This window comes from Protopterus annectens, chromosome 16.part0 (genome assembly GCF_019279795.1).
Source record: "Protopterus annectens isolate FY-2018-M chromosome 16.part0, PAN1.0, whole genome shotgun sequence".
NCBI lineage: Eukaryota > Metazoa > Chordata > Ceratodontiformes > Protopteridae > Protopterus > Protopterus annectens.
The window spans coordinates 442223835-442243894 of NC_056750.1; the positions used below are offsets into that span (position 1 = coordinate 442223835).

At 42.0% G+C, this 20060-nt stretch overlaps 1 protein-coding gene across 4 annotated transcripts in view; it reads left to right on the plus strand.

Annotated features, from left to right (window-relative positions):
- The window catches only part of DENND1A (DENN domain containing 1A), a 4751104-nt gene that overhangs the window by 2902773 nt on the left and 1828271 nt on the right, over positions 1-20060 (plus strand). For all 4 annotated transcript variants that reach the window (XM_044058260.1, XM_044058262.1, XM_044058261.1 and 1 more), the window contains exon 11: positions 2438-2483. In XM_044058260.1, the coding sequence (XP_043914195.1) occupies positions 2438-2483 (46 nt within the window). The remainder of the gene's footprint in view (positions 1-2437; positions 2484-20060) is intronic.

Consider the following 20060-nt stretch of genomic DNA (forward strand, 5'->3'; position numbering starts at 1 on the left):
ACATTCAAACTGATTTGAGTTTGACTTTTTGAAATAATTATTTGCAAATGTTCCAGCATGGCAAACATAAAGTGACAGATCAGTCATTGAATATTCATTGTGCTTCCAGGTTGCCAAAGGATCAGAAGTGAATTTCAGGGATTTTCTCAGACAAAACAGATCTAGTTTTGTACCACATTCAAGGAAATGACTGCATACTCTCTCTTGTTGTTCTGCCTGTGCCTAGATTATTGTATCCATGGTCTGCTAAAAAGCCAGGGAAAATTTTGACATAAATATAGTAGAAGATGTATTCTCCATGAAAAGGCACCAATGTTCTTATTTCTAAACTTCTAATCATAAAGTTTTAATTCTATTGTTAAAATGTATTGATTCTGATGTGATATGCAGTTAGTTTAATAAAGCAAACTATTGAAAATAAAAACTTGCTTAATCCCTGTTTTATTTCTTAAACATGGAAAGAGAAGCCTGTGTTATTTTTTTTTTTTTTACTTTTAACTGCATCATGTTCTTTTTCTCTTGATACACAAAAATGTAAATGTGCTGCACGTCACTTGGTTTGATACTTTTTGTTGTATTTATGTGTTTATTTTTTGCCATTAGCTAAGTAATTGCTGCTGAATTGCATAACTGCTATTTTAGATGGTGTATACTCTTAAGTCCATTGAAAATGATCACTGGCACAGTGGGTGATATACTTGCCGTACGTGAACTGTTGTAGATACTACATGTAGTAAGAAATGACTGTAATGTATTGCACATCGCATATATATTTTTTTACAAAATATATAATTTAAGACTAGACTGCAGTAAGCAGATACTAGAAATTGGTTTATCCATTTCATATATGGTGTAATAGCTTGGTATTAGGCTATCTGTTCTTTTGGACCATTTTAAGCTTAGTCAATTTCCCATAAATGTGAGAATCAAACCGTGTACCTTGTATCTGTAAGGTACACACTTTAACCATTATGCCAACTCCCAACACCTGTACAAGCACCTACCCTTACAATCTACTGTCTAATAATAACCAGTTTACTAAACTGAAAAAATAAAATGAAATGCTTTTTTTTTTTTGCTGTTACCTGCAGTTTCAGTGATGTTTTGTTGAGCTGTATTATAAGGATATGTAAATGAGTCCACGTCAGTTGAATTTGTAAATCTCTCTCAAATCTAGGTGCCATTGTTACCATCAGTGTTATGCCCATTCTGGTAATGCAGCAGTATCTGATATTGTAAGATGACTTTAAAGACATTAGGCAAACTGTGCTGTGCTACATACTGCAAAATGGGAATTGTGCAAGTCAATCACTGTTGGATATATGTCCTAGTTTGCAGTGCTCGGAGGAGTAAAAGGTGTAGGTTCACATCATGCTTATATAAGTTGTGATTCTGTGTATATGCTGCAGAAGAATGCAACATATACTCTCCGCTCTTCTCCCAATAGCAAACCAAACCTGTTTTTTTGCCGGCAATACCCAGTTTTATTCTTCTCAGTTCTGTAGTTCTTAGTGATTCCTTGCTGTCTTTTGAATCAGGCATATTGTTGTAGTCATAATTCTTTGCCTCTCACGGAGGCAGTAGACTATATTATCCTTGCGTTGATTCCTTCACTTGAACCAGTCCTTAATAAAACCTTGCATACTGAAAGCGGAATCAGTTTGTCACTTATCATGCACCGGTTATTCCAAGTTCTTTTGGCAGTTGATGATATCAAATGAGGTTTTGCTAGTTGGTTACTTCTTTTAGGGCTTTACCAGAAGAGCAAAGTTGTAAGAGGTTCTGTAGTCAGTCAAGTGAAAAGGTCTAGTGGACTAGCAGCAAATTATTCTGGTTTGCAGTTTTAACAAATTGTGAGACCTTGAGAATGTGGGAGGATGTAGTACATTATCATATATGATAATTGTTTTAGTTTGAGGATTTTGTGAAATTAAAGGAAGAAATGTAGGCATTCTTCTGAAGCATTAAGGTTGGCACTGAATCTTCTGACTTGAGTGAATGTAATGTTTTGGCAGGTTTTGGCAACTGGGGGACTTCATAAAGGTTCAGAGGACCACCTTGTATGTTTACTATAATGCACATAGGTTTACTATAATGCACGTAGGTTGGAAAGAAAACTGTTTGCTTCGGGTAATCCAGGTCTGAATGCAAAGTTAATTAATTTCATATACATTTTAGGTATATAATTCAAAGGGGAATTCTATGTTTTGAGATGTGCTTCTGTACATGTATTGCCATTTTGGATGGGCACATCTCATTCAGTTACAGATAACTACTTTTAGAAGTTGTGATTCTGTCCTTGATTCTGAGAAATATGTTTTTAATTTTTATCCCTGAAATGTTATTTCTTATTGTGCCATAGATTGTTTGAGAAATGTATTAATTTGTTAGTGGTGTAACGGTTGTAGTTTCTGATGTCTTTAATTTCTGTTTGCAGTGCCCCAATGCCCTACCTCATAGGAGTACATTCGAGTTTAATGGAGGTAAGCCCTAATTTGCATGTTGTCTTAACACCTATTCATACTTTCTAATTCACTGTTGGTCACTTCTAGATATATAATTTGGTCACTGGCTGTTTGACTGGAACATAACTGCAAGGAAAAACTTAGCAGAATAAAAAGATAAAGTACTGTCAAGAGTGGCTGGAAATCATCGTTTTGCACTGATTAATTTATATTGACAGTATCATAATGTAGAAATGTATAGAAGAAAGGTTTCTGGAGCTAGTAATTTCATTCAGAAAGTGCTTTTCTATAAGCAAATTACTTTTATTTTGAATGTTTTCTCATTAGTACTTGGAACTTGTGGTCCCTTTTTAACTCAACACTGTTGTGTGTGTCCCCTGTGTAGTATATATTTTTGTAGTAGTGAAATAAAACAATGAAGGATATAGACCAATTTTGTGAAGGCTAAGCAGGAGTAACAGAATGTCCCAAAAGGCATTTTGAGAACCCTCACTGGAAATAAAACCAAGTTATGATCCGTGGTGGATGTTGGCTATCAGACCCCCTCTGCAGGCTAAAGAAAATATATGCATGCTTTCCAGCCTTACAGTGTTATATGTCTTAACATGTAAAAGTAACCTATAATGTTAAGTTGTCTATCTCGCCTTCGTTTCTTGCTTGTTGGGATCGGAGATGATCCTCGGCTCTGACTCGGCCATCTTCTATAGCTCGAGAGCTGTTTACTGGCTCGAGGCTACCCCTTATCCCATGATGCCTAGTGCTAGCTACCCAAATCTCGTTTGCTGCTTCAGTTGCGAGGTTCATTGTTACTGGCTCAGGCTCGTATAAGGTTTATTGTACTAGTATTCTGTCAGATAAGGGGTCCTTTTTGATAGTTATTGTTTTTTCAACATAGTCTCTAACTAGTTTGTTGTTGTTTAGTGTAATTGCAGTTTTCCCTTAGAACTTGTTTAAGTCATAGAGTTCTCCCCCCCCCACCCTCTGTTGCTTAGGCGCAGTGCACCTGCAGGACTCTTGTTCTGTATGCCACACATTCAGCCCAAGGGTTCTGCAGGATCGCAAAAATAAGCTTATTTTGAGGGGTCTTCTTAAGCTCCAGGATTCACCGGCCAAGACTCAGCTGGTGAAATCTCCTAAACCAACCAAATCATTGGCTCCCATCTCGGAGCCGTCATTGGCCCAAGCCTTACCTACTACTTCGGTTCCGGCTGGAACCGAGGAGACTGCCTCCCCGTTGACTCCACCAGTACCTTCGGAGCCGTCACGGTCCCACAAGAGGCTGAGGTCCCCTTCTCTAGAGTATACATTCGGCTCCTCTGTCTCCCCTGTTGCAGAGTGACCGCAGTCACAGATCCTCCCACTCTTCTCGGTCCTCTAGGCTCTTGGATCACGATGTGGAGAGAGTGGTCATTAGGTTGTTGAAGTCACAGGCACTGGACAAAATGTTGTCCAGCCCTCCTCAACAGGTGTCTGCTCCGTCCGCTTCCATCGATGTTCCTCCTCCGACTCCATTGAGCTCGGAGCAGTAGTTTGTTGGGATTCGAATCGTCGGCACCGATAACGATTTCCCTTTTGGTTCCATTGTCGGCTCCGACCCCCTTGATGGTGCCTTCCGTAGAAGGATCTGGGCGGCGAGACTCCCTCGTCGGCTCCGAGGGGGCGAGTGGCATCAGACCCTTGTCCGACACCGTTCTCCCTCTCAGAGCATCGGCGCAGGTGAGCTCGGCTCCTACATCGGCCACGGAGCCATCTCCCTCGGTGCAGAGGAGGATTCCGGTTTCCTCGGAACCGGAGCCTTCTTTGCATCATGGCAGGGACGCCTTCGATGTCATGAGGAGTGTGCTGGCCTCTGAGTCAGCTCCACGTTCGACCCCACTGGCTCCGTCCCCTGTAGTGCCTGCGTCAACCTCTGCCCCTCCTCCAGATCCTAAGCGTGGGGAACTGGTGCTCCAGAGCACCCCATTGGGTGTTTCCTCTTCTTCCAAGGCCTCCCCTGATCATTCAGAGGAGCCCCCTCAGAAGAGGCAGTGCAAGAGGAAGCACATTGACTCCCCTGAGTCTGTCACTTCGGATACGGATTTGGATGAATCGGAAGGGTCCCCGAGATCCCCCTTTGAAGATGTTTCCTTTTTGGACATCCTAGAAATGCTTAAGCAGAGGGGGAACTGGACTGCCCTAGCCCCTACCGAGGACAAATCTGTATTCCTGGATACGTTCAGTTCCCGACCTTCCACCTCCTGGGTGTCTCCGCCCTTCGGTCCACTAATGTCAGTGGTGGCTCGAAGGGCTTGGTCAGCCCCGGATACAGTGGAACCAACCCCGAGGAGACCCGGCAAGTTTATCACTGCACCCCCTGATAAACAATTCCTTACTAAGGGTGTTCCCGTAGATACCATGGTGGTAGCAGTGGCCACTAAAAAGGAGTTAGCGCAAACATCTTACTCTGTCCATCCTCCTAACAAGGAGTCTAGGACCATGGATAGATACGGGAAGCGTATCTTTGCTTCAGTGACCTTTTCCATGAGGTCGCTGAATTACTTATGCCATTTTGCTAGGCTTCAGAGGGATCTCCTGAAAGAGCTTGGAGATACCCTCCAGGATCCATCAGCTGAAGGGGCTCAAGCTAAAGTGGCTTCTTAGCTGGCGACCCTTAATTCAGTAGTTAACTCCTCCATGAGGCTCATTTCCTATGCAGCCGATGGTGTGAGTAGAGCTGCAGGTACAGGAGTGGCCCTCATGAGATGTGCATGGATGCGGCTATGTAATTTTGCGGAACCTTTTAGAGCGTCATTCACCAACACTCCCTTTGACGGTTCATTTCTTTTTGGACCACAGGTGAAAGACACCATCACTAGGTGTGAGCAGGAAGGCAAGACTCTCTCTGCCATGGGAGTCCATTTTTCTACTCCTTCCAGACCATATCCCAAAGGTCAGAAGAGTGGTAAAATGTGGTTTTGGAAATCCCAGGGAGCCTCGCCTGACATACGTACTGATTTTTCCTCCAGGGGCAGAGGAGGAAGCAAAAACAACAGATGCCACCCTCGGGGCAACGAGGGTCCACAGAACCAGGGCAGCAGAGAATCCTTCTCTGACAAGCCCCTCCAGCATCCCTGAAGGGTTGCCCGGCTGCCCGCCTCTGCAGGCAGTCGGGGGAAGACCTTCGCTGTACCCAAAAGCCTGGCAAAACCTAACACGAGTCAAATGGGTACACTCAATTATATCCGGAGGCTACATAATTCCCTTCTTTCAACCTCCCTTACTGTCAAGCAAATCCCTTACAGATGTTCCATCCAATCTGAGGACCCAAGCAGTCATAGAAGTTTCAAGACTACTAGAAAAAAAGAGTCATCCAGGAAGTTCCGGCAGACCAACATGGATCCGGAACTTACTCAAGGTTCTTTTTGGTACCAAAAAAGACAGGGGACTGGAGACCAATATTGGATCTCAGCAGACTAAACAAGTCTGTTCAAAGAACAAGGTTTCGGATGGTCATGCTACAGTTCATTCTACCCTTTTTGGGTCAGGACAATTGGATGTGCTCAATAGATCTTCAGGATGCGTACTATCACATCAAAATGGACAGGCGCTCCAGGAGATTATTTCGCTTCCGGCTGGGAGCCAGTCATTACCATTTCAGAGCTCTGCCCTTTGGTCTCACCACAGCCCCCAGGGTGTTCACCAAATGCATGGCAGTAGTCAGGGCTCACCTGAGGCGTCAAGGATTCCAGGTGTTTCCATATCTAGACAACTGGCTCCTTACTGCTACTACCAGGCATCAACTCCTTCAAGCCAGGGACTATACAATCACAATTTGTGCCCAGCTAGGCATTACTATAAATTTCGAAAAATCTGCCTTATTGCCCTGTCAATCTATTACCTATATAGGAGCAGATTTAGATACAAGAAGTATGTCCGCAAGGCTACCACCAGACAGGGTGTCCACAATTCGGCAGCAAATTCATATCCTCATGCAATGCAAAAGGGTACAAGTCAGGTTGGTCCTTCAAACTCTGGGTTCTATGGTAGCGGCAATTCTTCTGATACCTCTGGCCCATTTTCAAATGAGAATCCTTCAGTGGCTTCTCTTCACACAGTGGTCCTTTCAACAGCTTCCCATGTCTCACATGATCATGATTACAGAAATATGCAAAAGGCACCTTTCTTGGTGGATGGTCTCCCCACTAGTGTCTCAGGGCAGACCATTCATCCAGCCTCCTTTGGTTGCCACAGTGACCACAGATGCCTCACTGATAGGGTGGGGGGGACATTATCAGGGCAGGACAGTCCAAGGCACTTGGCAGCCCCACAAGTACCATCTGCACATAAATGTCTTTGAGATGAGAGCCGTGCTCCTAGCGTTGCAAGCCCTTCAGGACTCTTTCCCTTCCGGGACCATTGCAATTCAAACGGACAACATGTCAGTAGTGTGGTACATCAACAAGCAGGGCAGAACCAGGCCCTACCCCCTATGTCGAGAAGCACTCGGACTCTGGCAGTGGGTGATTTCCTCCCAACGATTTCTGATTGCAACGCACATCCCTGGGAAGTCCAAAGTCATAGCGGACAGGCTCAGCAGAGCTATTCTCATGCCTCACGAGTGGTCTCTGAATCAGGTAGTTGCGGATCTGATCTTCCACAAATGGGGAAAGCCTTGCTGCGATCTGTTTGCCACCCCCTTCAACAGCAAATGCAGCAACTACTTCTCCCTTTTACTGCTTATCGGTTACCCTCCCAGAGACGCACTAGTCCACGATTGGCCTCAAGGACTTCTTTATGCCTTCCTGCCGTTTCCTCTTATACCCAAACTCATACAGAAAGCTATTCCGTTGGGTTGCAAAATGATCTTCATTGCCCCCTATTGGCCTCCACAGATATGGTTTCCGTTCCTGCACAGTTACCTCCTCGAGCAGCCCTGCACTCTGGACCCTATTCCAGACCTGCTGACTCATCAATCAGGAGAGCTGCATCAATACCTACAAACACTCCAGCCTACAGCTTGGTTAATCCAATTCCAACCCTAGCCAGGCTTCCCAGCATTTCCCCGGCTATGTGTGAGATTATTGTCTCCTCTCACAAATCCGCTACTAGGAAGACTTATGCTAGCAAATGGAAATGTTTCTCTTGTTGGGCAGAGGCTAGGAACATAGATCCCTTTTCAGCCTCAATTCACGAAATCTTAGAGTTCCTAACAGAGCTTTTTCATGCTGGGTCCACTTCTGCTACAATCAGGGTTCAATTAGCGGCCATCTCTAACTTTCATGTTGGGTTTTCTAATCTAAACATTATGTCTCATAAGCTGTGTAAGGCCTTCCTCAGAGGGACTACTCTCCTTAGGCCCCCAGTGAGAGATCCCCCTCCTCCTTGGGACCTTAATTTGGTACTAACCTCCTTGATTATGCCCCCTTTTGAACCGGCAGCATCCTGTTCCATTAAGTTTCTATCTTGGAAAACTCTCTTTCTGGTAGCTATTACCTCAGCCAGACGGGTCTCGGAACTTCAGGCACTAAGTGTTCGCCCTCCATACTTGGTTTTTCATATGGACAAGGTAGCTCTGAGATCTAATCCCTCCTTCCTTCCAAAAGTCTGCTCAGAAAATAACCTAAACCAAACTATAGACCTTCCTGTGTTTTTTCCTAACCACACCAACAAGGCAGAATATAAATTACACCTTTTGGATGTTCATAGACAATTGCGTTTTTACCTGCATAGAATGAAAGATATAAGGAAGTCGGATCAACTTTTCCTTTCCTATGCTAGGGGCAAACGGGGTCTTCCAGTTTCCAAAGTGACCCTGTCCAAGTGGTTGTCTCACATTATTACCTTCATCTATCAACTAATAAACAAAGAGTTGTCTACCAAACCGAAAGGTCATTCTGCTAGGGCTTTGGCCACCTCTGTAGCCTTCCAGTCTAGGTTGCCCATGGACTCTCTCTGTGCCGCTGCCACGTGGGCAACTCCTCATACCTTTATTTCTCATTACAAGTTAGACATGGTCTCCAGGAGTACAGCTAACTTTGGTTCCACTGTTCTGAAGAGTCTTTTCCAATGAGCCACCCAGGATCGTAGGTGCTAGGGACGCTGTCCCAACAAGCAAGAAATGAAGGCAAGATAGACAACTTAACATAAAGAAGTTATATACCTACCATAACGTTCCATGTTAGTTGTCTTCATTTCACCTTCTTTCTTGCGTCCCCCCTCCATCCCCTGTCCTATTGGACCGAGAGGAGCTCAAGTTTCACTGGCTGAGTGTTCTCTGGTTTGTTTCCTCTACTGACTTAGAGACTATAACAGGTATGTTTAACCCTCTGTTTGGAGGGGTTTCATTCCATAGCTATGGCTGGGGTTAGCTATTACAAACGAGATCTGGGTAGCTAGCGCTAGGCATCATAGGATAAGAGGTAGCCTCGAGCCAGTAAACAGCTCTTGAGCTATAGAAGATGGCCGAGTCGGAGCCAAGGATCGGCTCTGATCCCAACAAGCAAGAAAGAAGGCGAGATGAAGACAACTAACCTGGAACGTTATGGTAGGTACATAACTTCTTTTTCGTGTCATATGTAATACTGACATATTTATCATAATTCATGTGTAAATTCACTTGTAAGTGTACAGTCTCCTGAACACCTGAAAATACAGTAAATATAAATAGTAGTAACACATAAGAGGCTAGCCATTAAAGAACATCTAGAATGTAAAAACATTTCCCCTAATCAGAGTGTGTTCTCCTGCTGGTAGTATGATCCCTATAAGTCCCCATATTAAAAAGACATGACTTAACAGTATATTCTCCTTTGTGTTTTTTCTGTCCTTGTCAGCTTTATCAGTGCACACACTATTGGGTATGAATGCAACATTACAGTACTGTTTTAAGTAATTTGTCTCCCTTATTCTTGCATCATTTCACTTATCACATTTGAAAGTTTCTTGCGAAACAAAAAGTCACATAGCAATGTACCACTTTTTATTATTTCCAGGATGTCCAGACTAAGAATTTATACATTTTTTTTCTGCATACTGTAGTTTAAAGCTGGATTCTTTCTATCCCTTGAGGCCATAAACACATTCAGCATTTTGTAACTGAAGGTGACAAAACCTGATAACTTAGAGCAAGTTTACTGTTTAGCTGAGCTTTGCAAGACATGAAATATGATACTCTAAATGTCTCAGGGAAAGTCAGTTAGGAGGACAGGACCTGAAACTCAAAATTCCACGTGATAAAAGGGCCATGTTATCTTGTGTGTTTCTTTATATTTCCACAGTTTGCGTAACACATGTAGGAAAATATGTGTAAGAGTGACTGCAAACCAACCACTGGCACTTTCACTAAACGTTCTTAAATTTAACATTTTAGTACTACTGCCATTCTAAATTAGTACTGTTGTGATCGGACAGGAATGCCTAGACAGAATTACTCTCATCAGCTGTGCCCTCTCAGTGCATTATGAGTCAAAAAGTAGCCTTCCATGTAAATAAGATCCCATAAGGGTGTCTTTCCTCATTGGACATACAGGATTAGGAAAAAAAATAGAAACTACTACTTATTGTACTGCAGTCAACTTTCAGTTATGTAGAACTTCATGACAAGATAAAAGTTGTGTATACTTCTGTTCAGTAGTGCTCCTAACTAGTAACACATTGTAAACTGATAGAGCATGAATAACAGTATGAAATTCATGAATGAAAAAAGTCTGTCATGATCTAGTGTTAGAGACATTTCGCCCTCATCATATTTAAATTGTCCTTATTAAGTAGGCCAACATAAGTTTAAAAATCATCAGAAGACATATTCTCTTGTCAGAATTAAAAGTTGTGAATCAGTCTCCAATGTAATCTGCTTCTCCTTGTCTTGATCACTTTGTAACATGTTTAATAAATGTAAAAAAAATATTTAACATTAGAGTGCAATGTTTTCTTATACATGAGCTGGAAGAAATGTAACCTAAAGGATTTTTGGGCCAGGAATATTTTTTAATGATTCAGTTTCCCTGCATTCTACTCCATCTACAATGCCTCTGATATCCCCAGTAGCTGTGGCATGTTTACATATATATATTTTTTTTGTTATAACGTTTGTAGCAGTTATTCCTGTTAGATGTACCAATACTACAGCATGGCTAGCCACCTGCTAGTGTGAACCTTGGCTCAAGCTGATTATCTGTATCTTTTGTTGATTCTAGTGATTTATCATGTCCTTAAAACTTGAGTGGCTTAGTCTGCATCACTGTCTTGTTGAGGACTACATCTAATAATTGTTGTAGTACCAGTTTATATATAGTTCATCTTTAGCAAGACTGTTCTGACAGTAGGCGGTACTGCCAGCCATGCCAGGAGAAATACATAGTGCAGTGGATTTGTAACATATGCCAATAGAACTAGCTGGAATGTTGTAAATAATTATATGTTGTGTGTATATCAAACTGATTTGTACAGATGCTTGTGCTGGAAGTTTATTTGTGAGGATTGCTTGTGTTAAAATGTATCAACAGTGTGCTCTGATGGAAGGAAAAGAAATGTACATGTATTATTGTAACTGAATTAAATGTATACATTGTAACAGCATATACTCGAAGTGAAGAGGGTAATCTTAATCCACCTGACTTTGCAAAATATTCTTGAAATTAAATTACTTTATGGGTTAAGTCATAAAGATGTTATCCCACAGTTTTGAATGGAGCCTGAGATGCAATGTCTGTGCTAGAGAATAGTTGGTAGCTCCTGTAGGAAGAGTGAAATAGTTTTATGTTTTTATGACTTCCAGGAGATCTGAGCAAAGCTCTATCTGTGTGTAGAGTAACACATAGGTGCTAAAATCCTGTCAGCTTCTAGTGCTGGTGATAGTGTGGGAAACAGAGTCAGATGCATGCAATGCCATTCTGTAAGCCAAAAAGTAATATTTAGGTATTAGTACCAGTTTGCTGTCAGCGTTCTGCATTATACCTTGGATCTGACAAGGACCACTCACCCACATCATCTTGCCTTGCAGTAGTAAGTAACTTAACTAGGGAACAGTAATTCTTTTAGATTAGTCAGGAAAATATAGTGAGATTAGAAGTACTGCTTTTTTCCAACTGTGTGAATTTTCCATCAGTTATTTTTAATATGCCCTGTGATTGAAACTGTATTTACTGTAAATAAATATTTAGTATTTTCTGGTTCTTTTATTATTCATTATTAAATATATTTAAACATTTCATTGTGGCAGGTCCTTTTTAGAAAATATTTAAGTTTTAAGAGTATTTGCTTATTTATTTGGTGACAGCTCTGACTACTCCAGAAGCCTTGCTGTTTGGTCAGCATTACCATCTGTATTAATATTAACTTGTAGACAGTATAATTGGGTATCCTTGCAAGAGCCTTAAAGTAGCTGGAAAGGATTCTGGTGGCAGTGATAACTACTTTATAGTCTGGACAGAAGGGGGCACAGCAGATGAATCTGTGCCAGCTTTTCCTACCTATGTGTGACTGTGTGTGTCAGCTACTTGGGGCAGGGACGTGAAGCAGTAATTTCACAGAGAGGGTGCTGGAGGATTTGGCTTGGACACTCTGCTGAGGACCTAGCCCTACAGCTGTACTAGTGGGGAGTCTTATTCAGGACCTGGAAGGAGAAGGATAGAAACACCCAGACCCCGGGCTGTGTTCCCTGTGTGCTCTTAGGGGAAATTGTGCTTGATGCAGAGAGGTCTGCATCTGAAAATACTAAGTGGATCCATTTGTATTCCAAGTGAACCTCCCTCTCCAGTGTCAGTGGTGAGGACTCAGGCTTTTTAATTACTGGCCCAGCATGGAGACGTCACAAATATATATATGTATATGTGTGTGTATATATATATATATATATATATGTATATATATATATATATATATATATATGGATCCCCTTCTGAAGCTTGAAATCCCATATGTTCGACACTCACTTTCGCAAGATGACAATCGCAAAACTTTGAATACCTGAACAGTGACTTTTTCCCTGGGTAAGTAAACACTTGCCCATTATGCCCTTTTCTCCACTTTAGTGCAATTCTGGAATTGGTATATGTAGTTGGGGGCACAACCCCCACCTAGGTGGGTTTTATTGACTATAGTATGTTTTGTTTAAGTTTGGGCAAGTATTTAGTAGGGAAAAATTTGCCATTCAGTTATTCTAGGTTTCGTGATTTTCATCTTGTAAAAATGCAAAAATGAGTTTCGATTGTATGGGATTTCAAGGTTTAGAAGTAGAATCATTTACACGCGCGCGCACACACACACACACACACACACACACATATATATATATATATATATATATATATATATATATATATATATATATGGATCTAGGACATTTCACTGAAAGCATACTTCACCGAAACTCAAATGACCGAACACAAATCACCGAAAGCACAATTCACCAAAACACATTTCACCGAACATTGTTTATGGCCTTGTCCCCATTGTAGTGCGACACTGGAGTTGGTATATATGGTAGGGGGGTGTGGGGGGAGTAGCCCCCCACATATATTAAGTATGTATCATCTTTGGATTAGAGTAATATATTGCAATTGCAAGTATGGGGGGTGTGGGGGCAACGCCACCCACACCCCCCAATATATATATATATATATATATATATATATATATATATATGCCTCTATATGTCATATGCATCAGCTAGACACCTCTATATGTCATATGCATCAGCTAGACACCCTTTCAGCTTAGGAGAACACCTTTCACATCCTTGCATACATTTCCCTGAAACATTCTAAATTTGCTGGATTTGTTACATACATAGGCAGTAAACATTTTAGCCTCTAGGTCTGTACTAAGGAGTTCCTCCTCTAGCTACTTCTGTCAGCTTTGCTTCATTTTGTCCACTATCCTGTTCTTTACAACCCTCATTGCTTTAAATGCCCAAGTAACCAAACATTTTATTATCAGTAAATCACCTCCCAACCCATGAACTGACTTTTCTAGAGTGCCATTGAGATCCAGAACCCAAGCAGTACTGATCATGACATCACATTCCAGCTTCAACAAATTATGTAAACCATAGATCTTATGATGTAATTTTCATTCATTCCTCAAATGATGGGGTTCAGATCCAACATTGGATCTGACTCTACCACTTTTTCTGATTCTCAGATCCAACTCTTTAGCTATTCCCTTTACACATAATGCCCCATTAACCTAACATACCTCAGATCTCGTTTGCAGCCATATTGCTCAGACATAGATCCTTCCCTCTCTAGCAGACAGTTTTTTGTCAGGGTTGTGAGTTTTTTGTTGATTTTTTTTTATTGTATTTCTATTATTTTCTGAGGTCCCTCACCTGTTCTCCCTTACCTTCTAATATTTTCGGGTTCTGTCTATCAGACAGTACCTCTATTCATACCTAATTCTTGGGTATTCCTTTGAGTACCATTGTTGGTAGTTTTACCTTTCTTTCCTTCCCTATTTTGTACCTTTTAGAGGATATTCCTTTATACCATTGTTGGAACCTTTTGCTTTACTTTTGAAAAAACAAACTTTTGTACTTTTCCATTTTAACTATCGCTTATGATCTTTTGGTTAAGATAAAGTGTAGTATGTTTTCTTGACAATGACAGCTGACTGGATTTAAGAAATCCATTTTCTGTGGGCATAACGTTCACAATTCTGAGGCCCACAGGGAATGTGTTTGTTGCTTGGGGACTGCTCATTTGTATACTAACTGTAATATCTGTGCATGTTTCAACTCCAGAGCTATAAGTAACAGAAGAAGCAAATTGGTGTTGAAGAACCTTCTTCATTCTGCTTCCTCTTCTCTTCCAACTAGGGCTCAAACCCCCTCCAAGACACCTGAGAAAGGGAGGCCTGAATTGTATCCTGAGGATAAGGATACCAGAAAAAGGTCTCTGGACCACTCACCTTCTTCAGCTCCAACCACTGAGCCCCTATCAAAACTTAAAAAAAAAAAAATTCTGATTGACTCCTTCAGATCTTACATCCTTGAAACCTAAGTCACCTTGGATCTGATTACCCTGATATTTACGGGGGCCAATATCGGTTCAGTTTTTCTTCTCCTTTTTTCCAGAAGACTCCAAAGAAGCACTCCAGACTGCCATCTACCAGCCCCTCCCTTAGGTCCTCCAGGAGCTTGTTTCAAGCAGAAGTGGATAGGTTTATGAGGAAGTTCCTCAGAGCTCAGATCTAGATGGCAGAAATTCCATCTACATCTACCACCAGATTAATGGGCCTGCTTGTGACCAACTCTCAATATCTCCTTCTGTTATCTGTCCAGTGGTTTCAGAGCCCTCGGATCCAAGATCCTTGGGGTGTCCTAGTAGGATCTGAAGACAGGTCATTCTTCGACTCTGACCACTTCCTTGAGTCATCTGGCTCTGATCCTTTTGGGGGAGGAAGACTGTTGGAGCCAAAGTGTCTGTTCCAGCTATGGGGGGGTCTGGGAATGACTCTGAAGTTATCAGAGCCATCCTTGCCTCTTGGTGCTTCAGAGCTGGACGGCTTGAGTCCGCCTCCATCCCCAGGAAGGGAGTCTATGTGGATTCAGGTGTCATTGGCACAGGGGACTTCTGCTCCAGTGCTGCTGGATTTTGTTTAGCCTCTAGGCCTCTGCTTTTGAGATAGTGGAGAGGGCCTTCTCTTTGCCTAGAGAGAAGACATCCTTGCTCCCCTCAGATCCAATTTCTTTTACCACCACTGGATCTTAGTTCTGAGCCTCTCACTTTGATTCCACTGCGACAGCCAACCTATTCAAGTTTCCAGTCAGTCTCACAGGACTCCCCTGTCACTTCTGCTATCTCACCAAACCACACCACTGACAAGGTCCCTCTGAAGAGAACATGCAAAAGGAGACACTTGGATTCCATTCAGGAATCTCTCATTGATGGCAGTGACATCAATGATGGGGAAGGATCCCCCAGATCCCCACCTGAGGACTTCTCCTTTGGAGAAATATGAGAACTTCTAAATCAGAAAGGTGGTTTGTCTCCTGACATCCATTCCCAGGAGAAGTCAGTGTTTCTGGTGGCTTTCAGATTTGGCCCGGTTACATCTTGGGGTGACACCCTCGGCTTATGAGTTAATAGACCTTATCTCATGCTATACATGGAAGGAGACTGCTACTGTGGAACCTACCCCAAGTGCCCAGATAGAATTTTAGCCCCCCAAAGGACAAAATGCACTGGAGCAAGGGGGTCCTTGAAGATGCCATGGTTGTGGCAGTAGACACTAAGAAAGACTTTGCAGAGCAAAGCTTATCTGTTCATCCCCCTAACTGGAAGTATATGGGCTTGGACAGATTTGGTAAGTGCATTTACCCTTCAATGACCTTTGTTCTGCGGTCATTGAATTATTTGGTACATTTCACAAGGTTGCAAAGAGATTTTACTAAAGAGCTCCCCAAAACTCTTTCCAGGTGCATGTCTGTCAAGGACCAGAACAAAATATCTTCACAACTGTCCACCCTTCAGTCCATATCCAACATGTCCATGAGGCTGATATCTCCCACTGCAGAAGGTACCTCTCAGGTAGCAGATTCAGGCATAGCCATCAGGAGACATGGCTGGATAGCACTATGTGATTTTGTGAAGTCCTTCAAGTCTTCATTTGTCAGTGCTCCTTGTGATGGATCTTCCTTGTTTGGCCCAAAGGGGAAGGAAATACTCTGTAGCAGTGAGCAGCATGGGAAGACCTTGTCTGTCATTGGGATCCATTTTTCTACTCCTCAGGAACCTTTTTCCAAGAATCATTGAAGAGCCAGGAAATGTGGTATAGGAAGTCCCAGTGTCCTTTCTAAGGCTCACAAAGGGGATGGTTTTCCCAGAGGCAGAAAAGGAAACTCTAATAGAAGATACCACTCTCGCAGCAGAAGTGGCATGCAAAACCAGGGTTTCTGAGCTTCTTTCTCAGACAAACCATACCAGTGGTCCTGAAAGGTTGTCCAGCTGCTGTTCTCTGAAGGCAGTCAGGGGGCTCTTGTCTCTGCACTCTGAAGCCTGGACATCCTTCACAAAAGATTCTTGGGTGCAGAGAATTATATCCAGAGTTTATTTTATAACATTTTCCCAAATTCCTCTGCGGCAGCCTTAAAAGTAGAAAAGCTGCTAGAAAAATGATTTATCCTGAAGGTCTTCTCAGACCAGACAAGATCCAGAACCTACTCAAGATTCTTTTTATTGCCATAGAAGACAGGGGACTTGAGACATTTCTGGATCTCCGCAATCTAAATCAATACATGAAATATTTAAGGTGCTGCATGTTCACAGTTCAGTCCATTTTGCCCCTGCTGTGGAAGGATGATCAGATGTGCTCGACAGAGCTTCAGCATGCGTACTATCACATCAAAATGAATGGGTGCTCCAGAAGATATCTGCAGTTTTGGCTGGGAGCAAGTCATTATCAGTTCAGAGCACTGCCCTTTGGTCTCACCACGAAGGTGGTTAGAAAATCCATCTATGTGACCCATCTGATCACAAAAGGGTTCACATCAAGATCTAAGGATGTAGTAGTGCCCCTCTACTCTACTCTTCCCTCATCAGACCCATTATTGAGTACAATGCACCAATTGGAATGTACCTGGATAGGCATCTCCAGCAGCTGGATCCCCAGGATGTTCACCAAATGCATGGTGATGGTAGCAGCTCACCTAAGGCTCCTGGGATTCAGTGTGTTCCTGTACCTAGACAACTGGCTCCTGACAGGCATCTACTTTTACAGGCAAGGAACTACTTGCTCCAACTGTGTCTTTGTTTATGTGTCACAATCAACTGCAGCAAGTCTCACCTTATACCCACGCAGAATCTGGAGTTCACAGGTGCTCATCTAGACATCAGATGCATCACTTCCTATCTCAAGTGTGCAAACACTTAGATCCTAGGTCATGAAATTTATCTCACATTCTTCTCCTTCAGCACATCTAGTTTTGCAAGTCTTGGGGTCCATGGCAGCAGCAATCACTCTGATTCATTTAGCCAGATTTCATATGCGGATTCTGAAATGGACTGTATCAGAACAGTGGTCTATTCTTTAGCACCCCTTTTTTGCCCCAGTCAAGATCACTCAGACTTGCAAAAAATATCTTGTGTGGTGGATTTGCTTGGGTGAAGTTTCTGTAGGCTGTGCAATCGTTCTGCCGCCAGCAGCCATGGTGACAGCTCACTTTTTGTTGGACAAACTTTTGTATTTCTTCCTTAGCATGTACTTCATCAAAAAAATTTTGTTCCTTCAGGGGAAAATAATTTGAGGATAGCTCGGTACAGTAGTTTGAATCTCATGCCTGCTTCTCTGCATGCTCTGTATAATGGAATAAGTGTATTACTCTTCTGCCTGGTGTGGATTGAGTAGTCATTCTCCAGAAAGTCTGCTGTCTCCCACTTTTAGTACTTTGTCCTTCTGCCATGGTTTTGTTAGAATCAGCTGCTTCTGCTGGTAAGATTGCATTTTTAACTATTAAAGGTCTAGGTTGTTTTCTCATAGCCGGGTTTGGAGCATACATGCAATGTGCCCTTTCAATTAACAATTCTTGTTGTGGAATACCACTCCAGTTGCTTATTTGTACTTTCATAAAATTAATACATTCTGTTCCTTACAGCTTCTCAGGTACAGCAAAAAATCAGTTTTCTTTTCCTTACATGCACTGTCCTCTTATTCTATTATTTTTTTGAAACGTATCTTCTTGTGCAGTCTCATATTCAGCTAGCTTTTTCTTAATTTCATCTCTGAGTTTTGCAGTTCTTTCACCTTATCTGAATATCTGTTCAAAGCTTCTTCCATTTTTCCAGCTTTTTATTGCTTGTGTTGATATATGCCTTAAATGTTTTGTTTATTTTAACCATGTCTTTGTGCAGCTGCATTATACTTTCGTCTAGGTTACTGGAAGTCATGTCTGGAGCTTGCACTGCTTCTTTCTGAACAGCTGAAGTACTTTTCCCAGTCTGTGTTTCTTTTCCTCAACTTTTGTAGCTGATTTTCCCCCAGGTCCTTTATATTTCTTTTTTTATTCCTGGCATCTAGGCAGTGCACTTACTAGTCAGTTACTAAAATGTACCCAGAAGTCTAGGTCCACTGGCTTTCTCTGCTAAGTCTCTGTTTTCAGATTGGGAGAGCCAGAATTAAGCTGTTAATCAATGTGTAGCCATCGTGGAAGTCCCGACAGACTTAAAAGTTTTTATCCTGGAAAACTATTTTTCTAGTTGCTGTTATGTCAGCTAGATGAGTATCCGAACTCCAGGCTCTTTCTTCCAAATCTCACTAACTGCTTTTTCATAACGATAAGAGTTTCCATATGTATCAAATTTGTCTTTCTTGCCTAAGGTGGCTTCTGAGTCCAATATTAATCAAGCCATTAACCTCCCAGTTTTATTTCCAAATTGCTCTACTTTTGGATGTACACAGGCAACCATGATTCTACCTCCGTCGGAACAAATATTTCAAGAAAATGACCAATTGTTTGTATCCTTTTCACAGAACAAATTGGGCGTGGCAGTTTCTAAAGTAAACACAGCCAAATGGTTAGTTGAGTGTAGACACTTTGTCTACAGCCAAAGAGGTTTGTCTTTGCCTAAGCCCTCTAAAGCACATTCCACAAAGTCTGTGGCTACCTCTTCAGCTTTTTTGTCAAGAACATCAGTAGATGACATTTGTGCCACTGCCTCTTGGTCCATTGCTCATACATTTATTGTTCATTACAAATTGAATTTGGTTTCTAGAAACAGACCTGCCTTTGGCTCCACAGTACTCGGGAAAAATCCTTCCCTGAGGTCCACCCAAGGTTCATCTTGCTGTGAACTCAGTTCTGTCAGTTAAAGAATGAATGAAAATGTCAACATCCGGTACAAATGGTATGTACTCACCATAAGGGTGCATCTTTGTTGTCCATTTTCATTCTTCCTCAACTTTCCACCCTCCTAACCCCCGTTCTTTTACTCCTGGTGAGACCTAAGGGATAATGCTTTGGAAACTGTTGTTCCTTGTTTGAGATCCTGTTCTCTCTCTGTTATCTCTACCTTTTAGAGTCCTTATAAATTCAACCATATTTTTTTTTTTGGGGGGGGGCAGCAAACTCAATCTGTGATATGTTAAGTTAGTGGGGCATGGGTAAATGGAGGAGCTCAAGAGTTGGATTGAAGAATTTAGAAAAAGTGGCCGAGTCAGACCAAAGGTTGGATCAAAACCCTTTCAGATGAGGAAGAATGAAAATGGGCGAAGTAGATGCATTGTGAAGTTTTTGTTTGATTTGACACCACATATTCCAGATGTTACCACTTCTCATCTGCTATGAGTGAACTAAACTTATTTTCTCTCCTTTAATAACCTTAATCCCTCTTCAGTTGGGACATCTAGTTTAACCCCCCAGTTTGGTAGACCAAGTAGGTAAAAACAAATTTGCCCAAGAGTTTATCTCTCTATACTCAGCATATTTTTAAAGTAGCCAATGCCTGCTTTAAAAACTGAGAGAGGACTTGACTTATCATAGAAGAACCCAGAAGACCCATACTGAGATATTTGAAAACACTTTCTTCTTACATGAGAAGTCCTTTAGGTCTGTTTAAAGGCATTGTGAAGAAAAAGACGCTGAGGGGAGAAACAAAGTGAGAAAGGAGCACACTGTGGGTG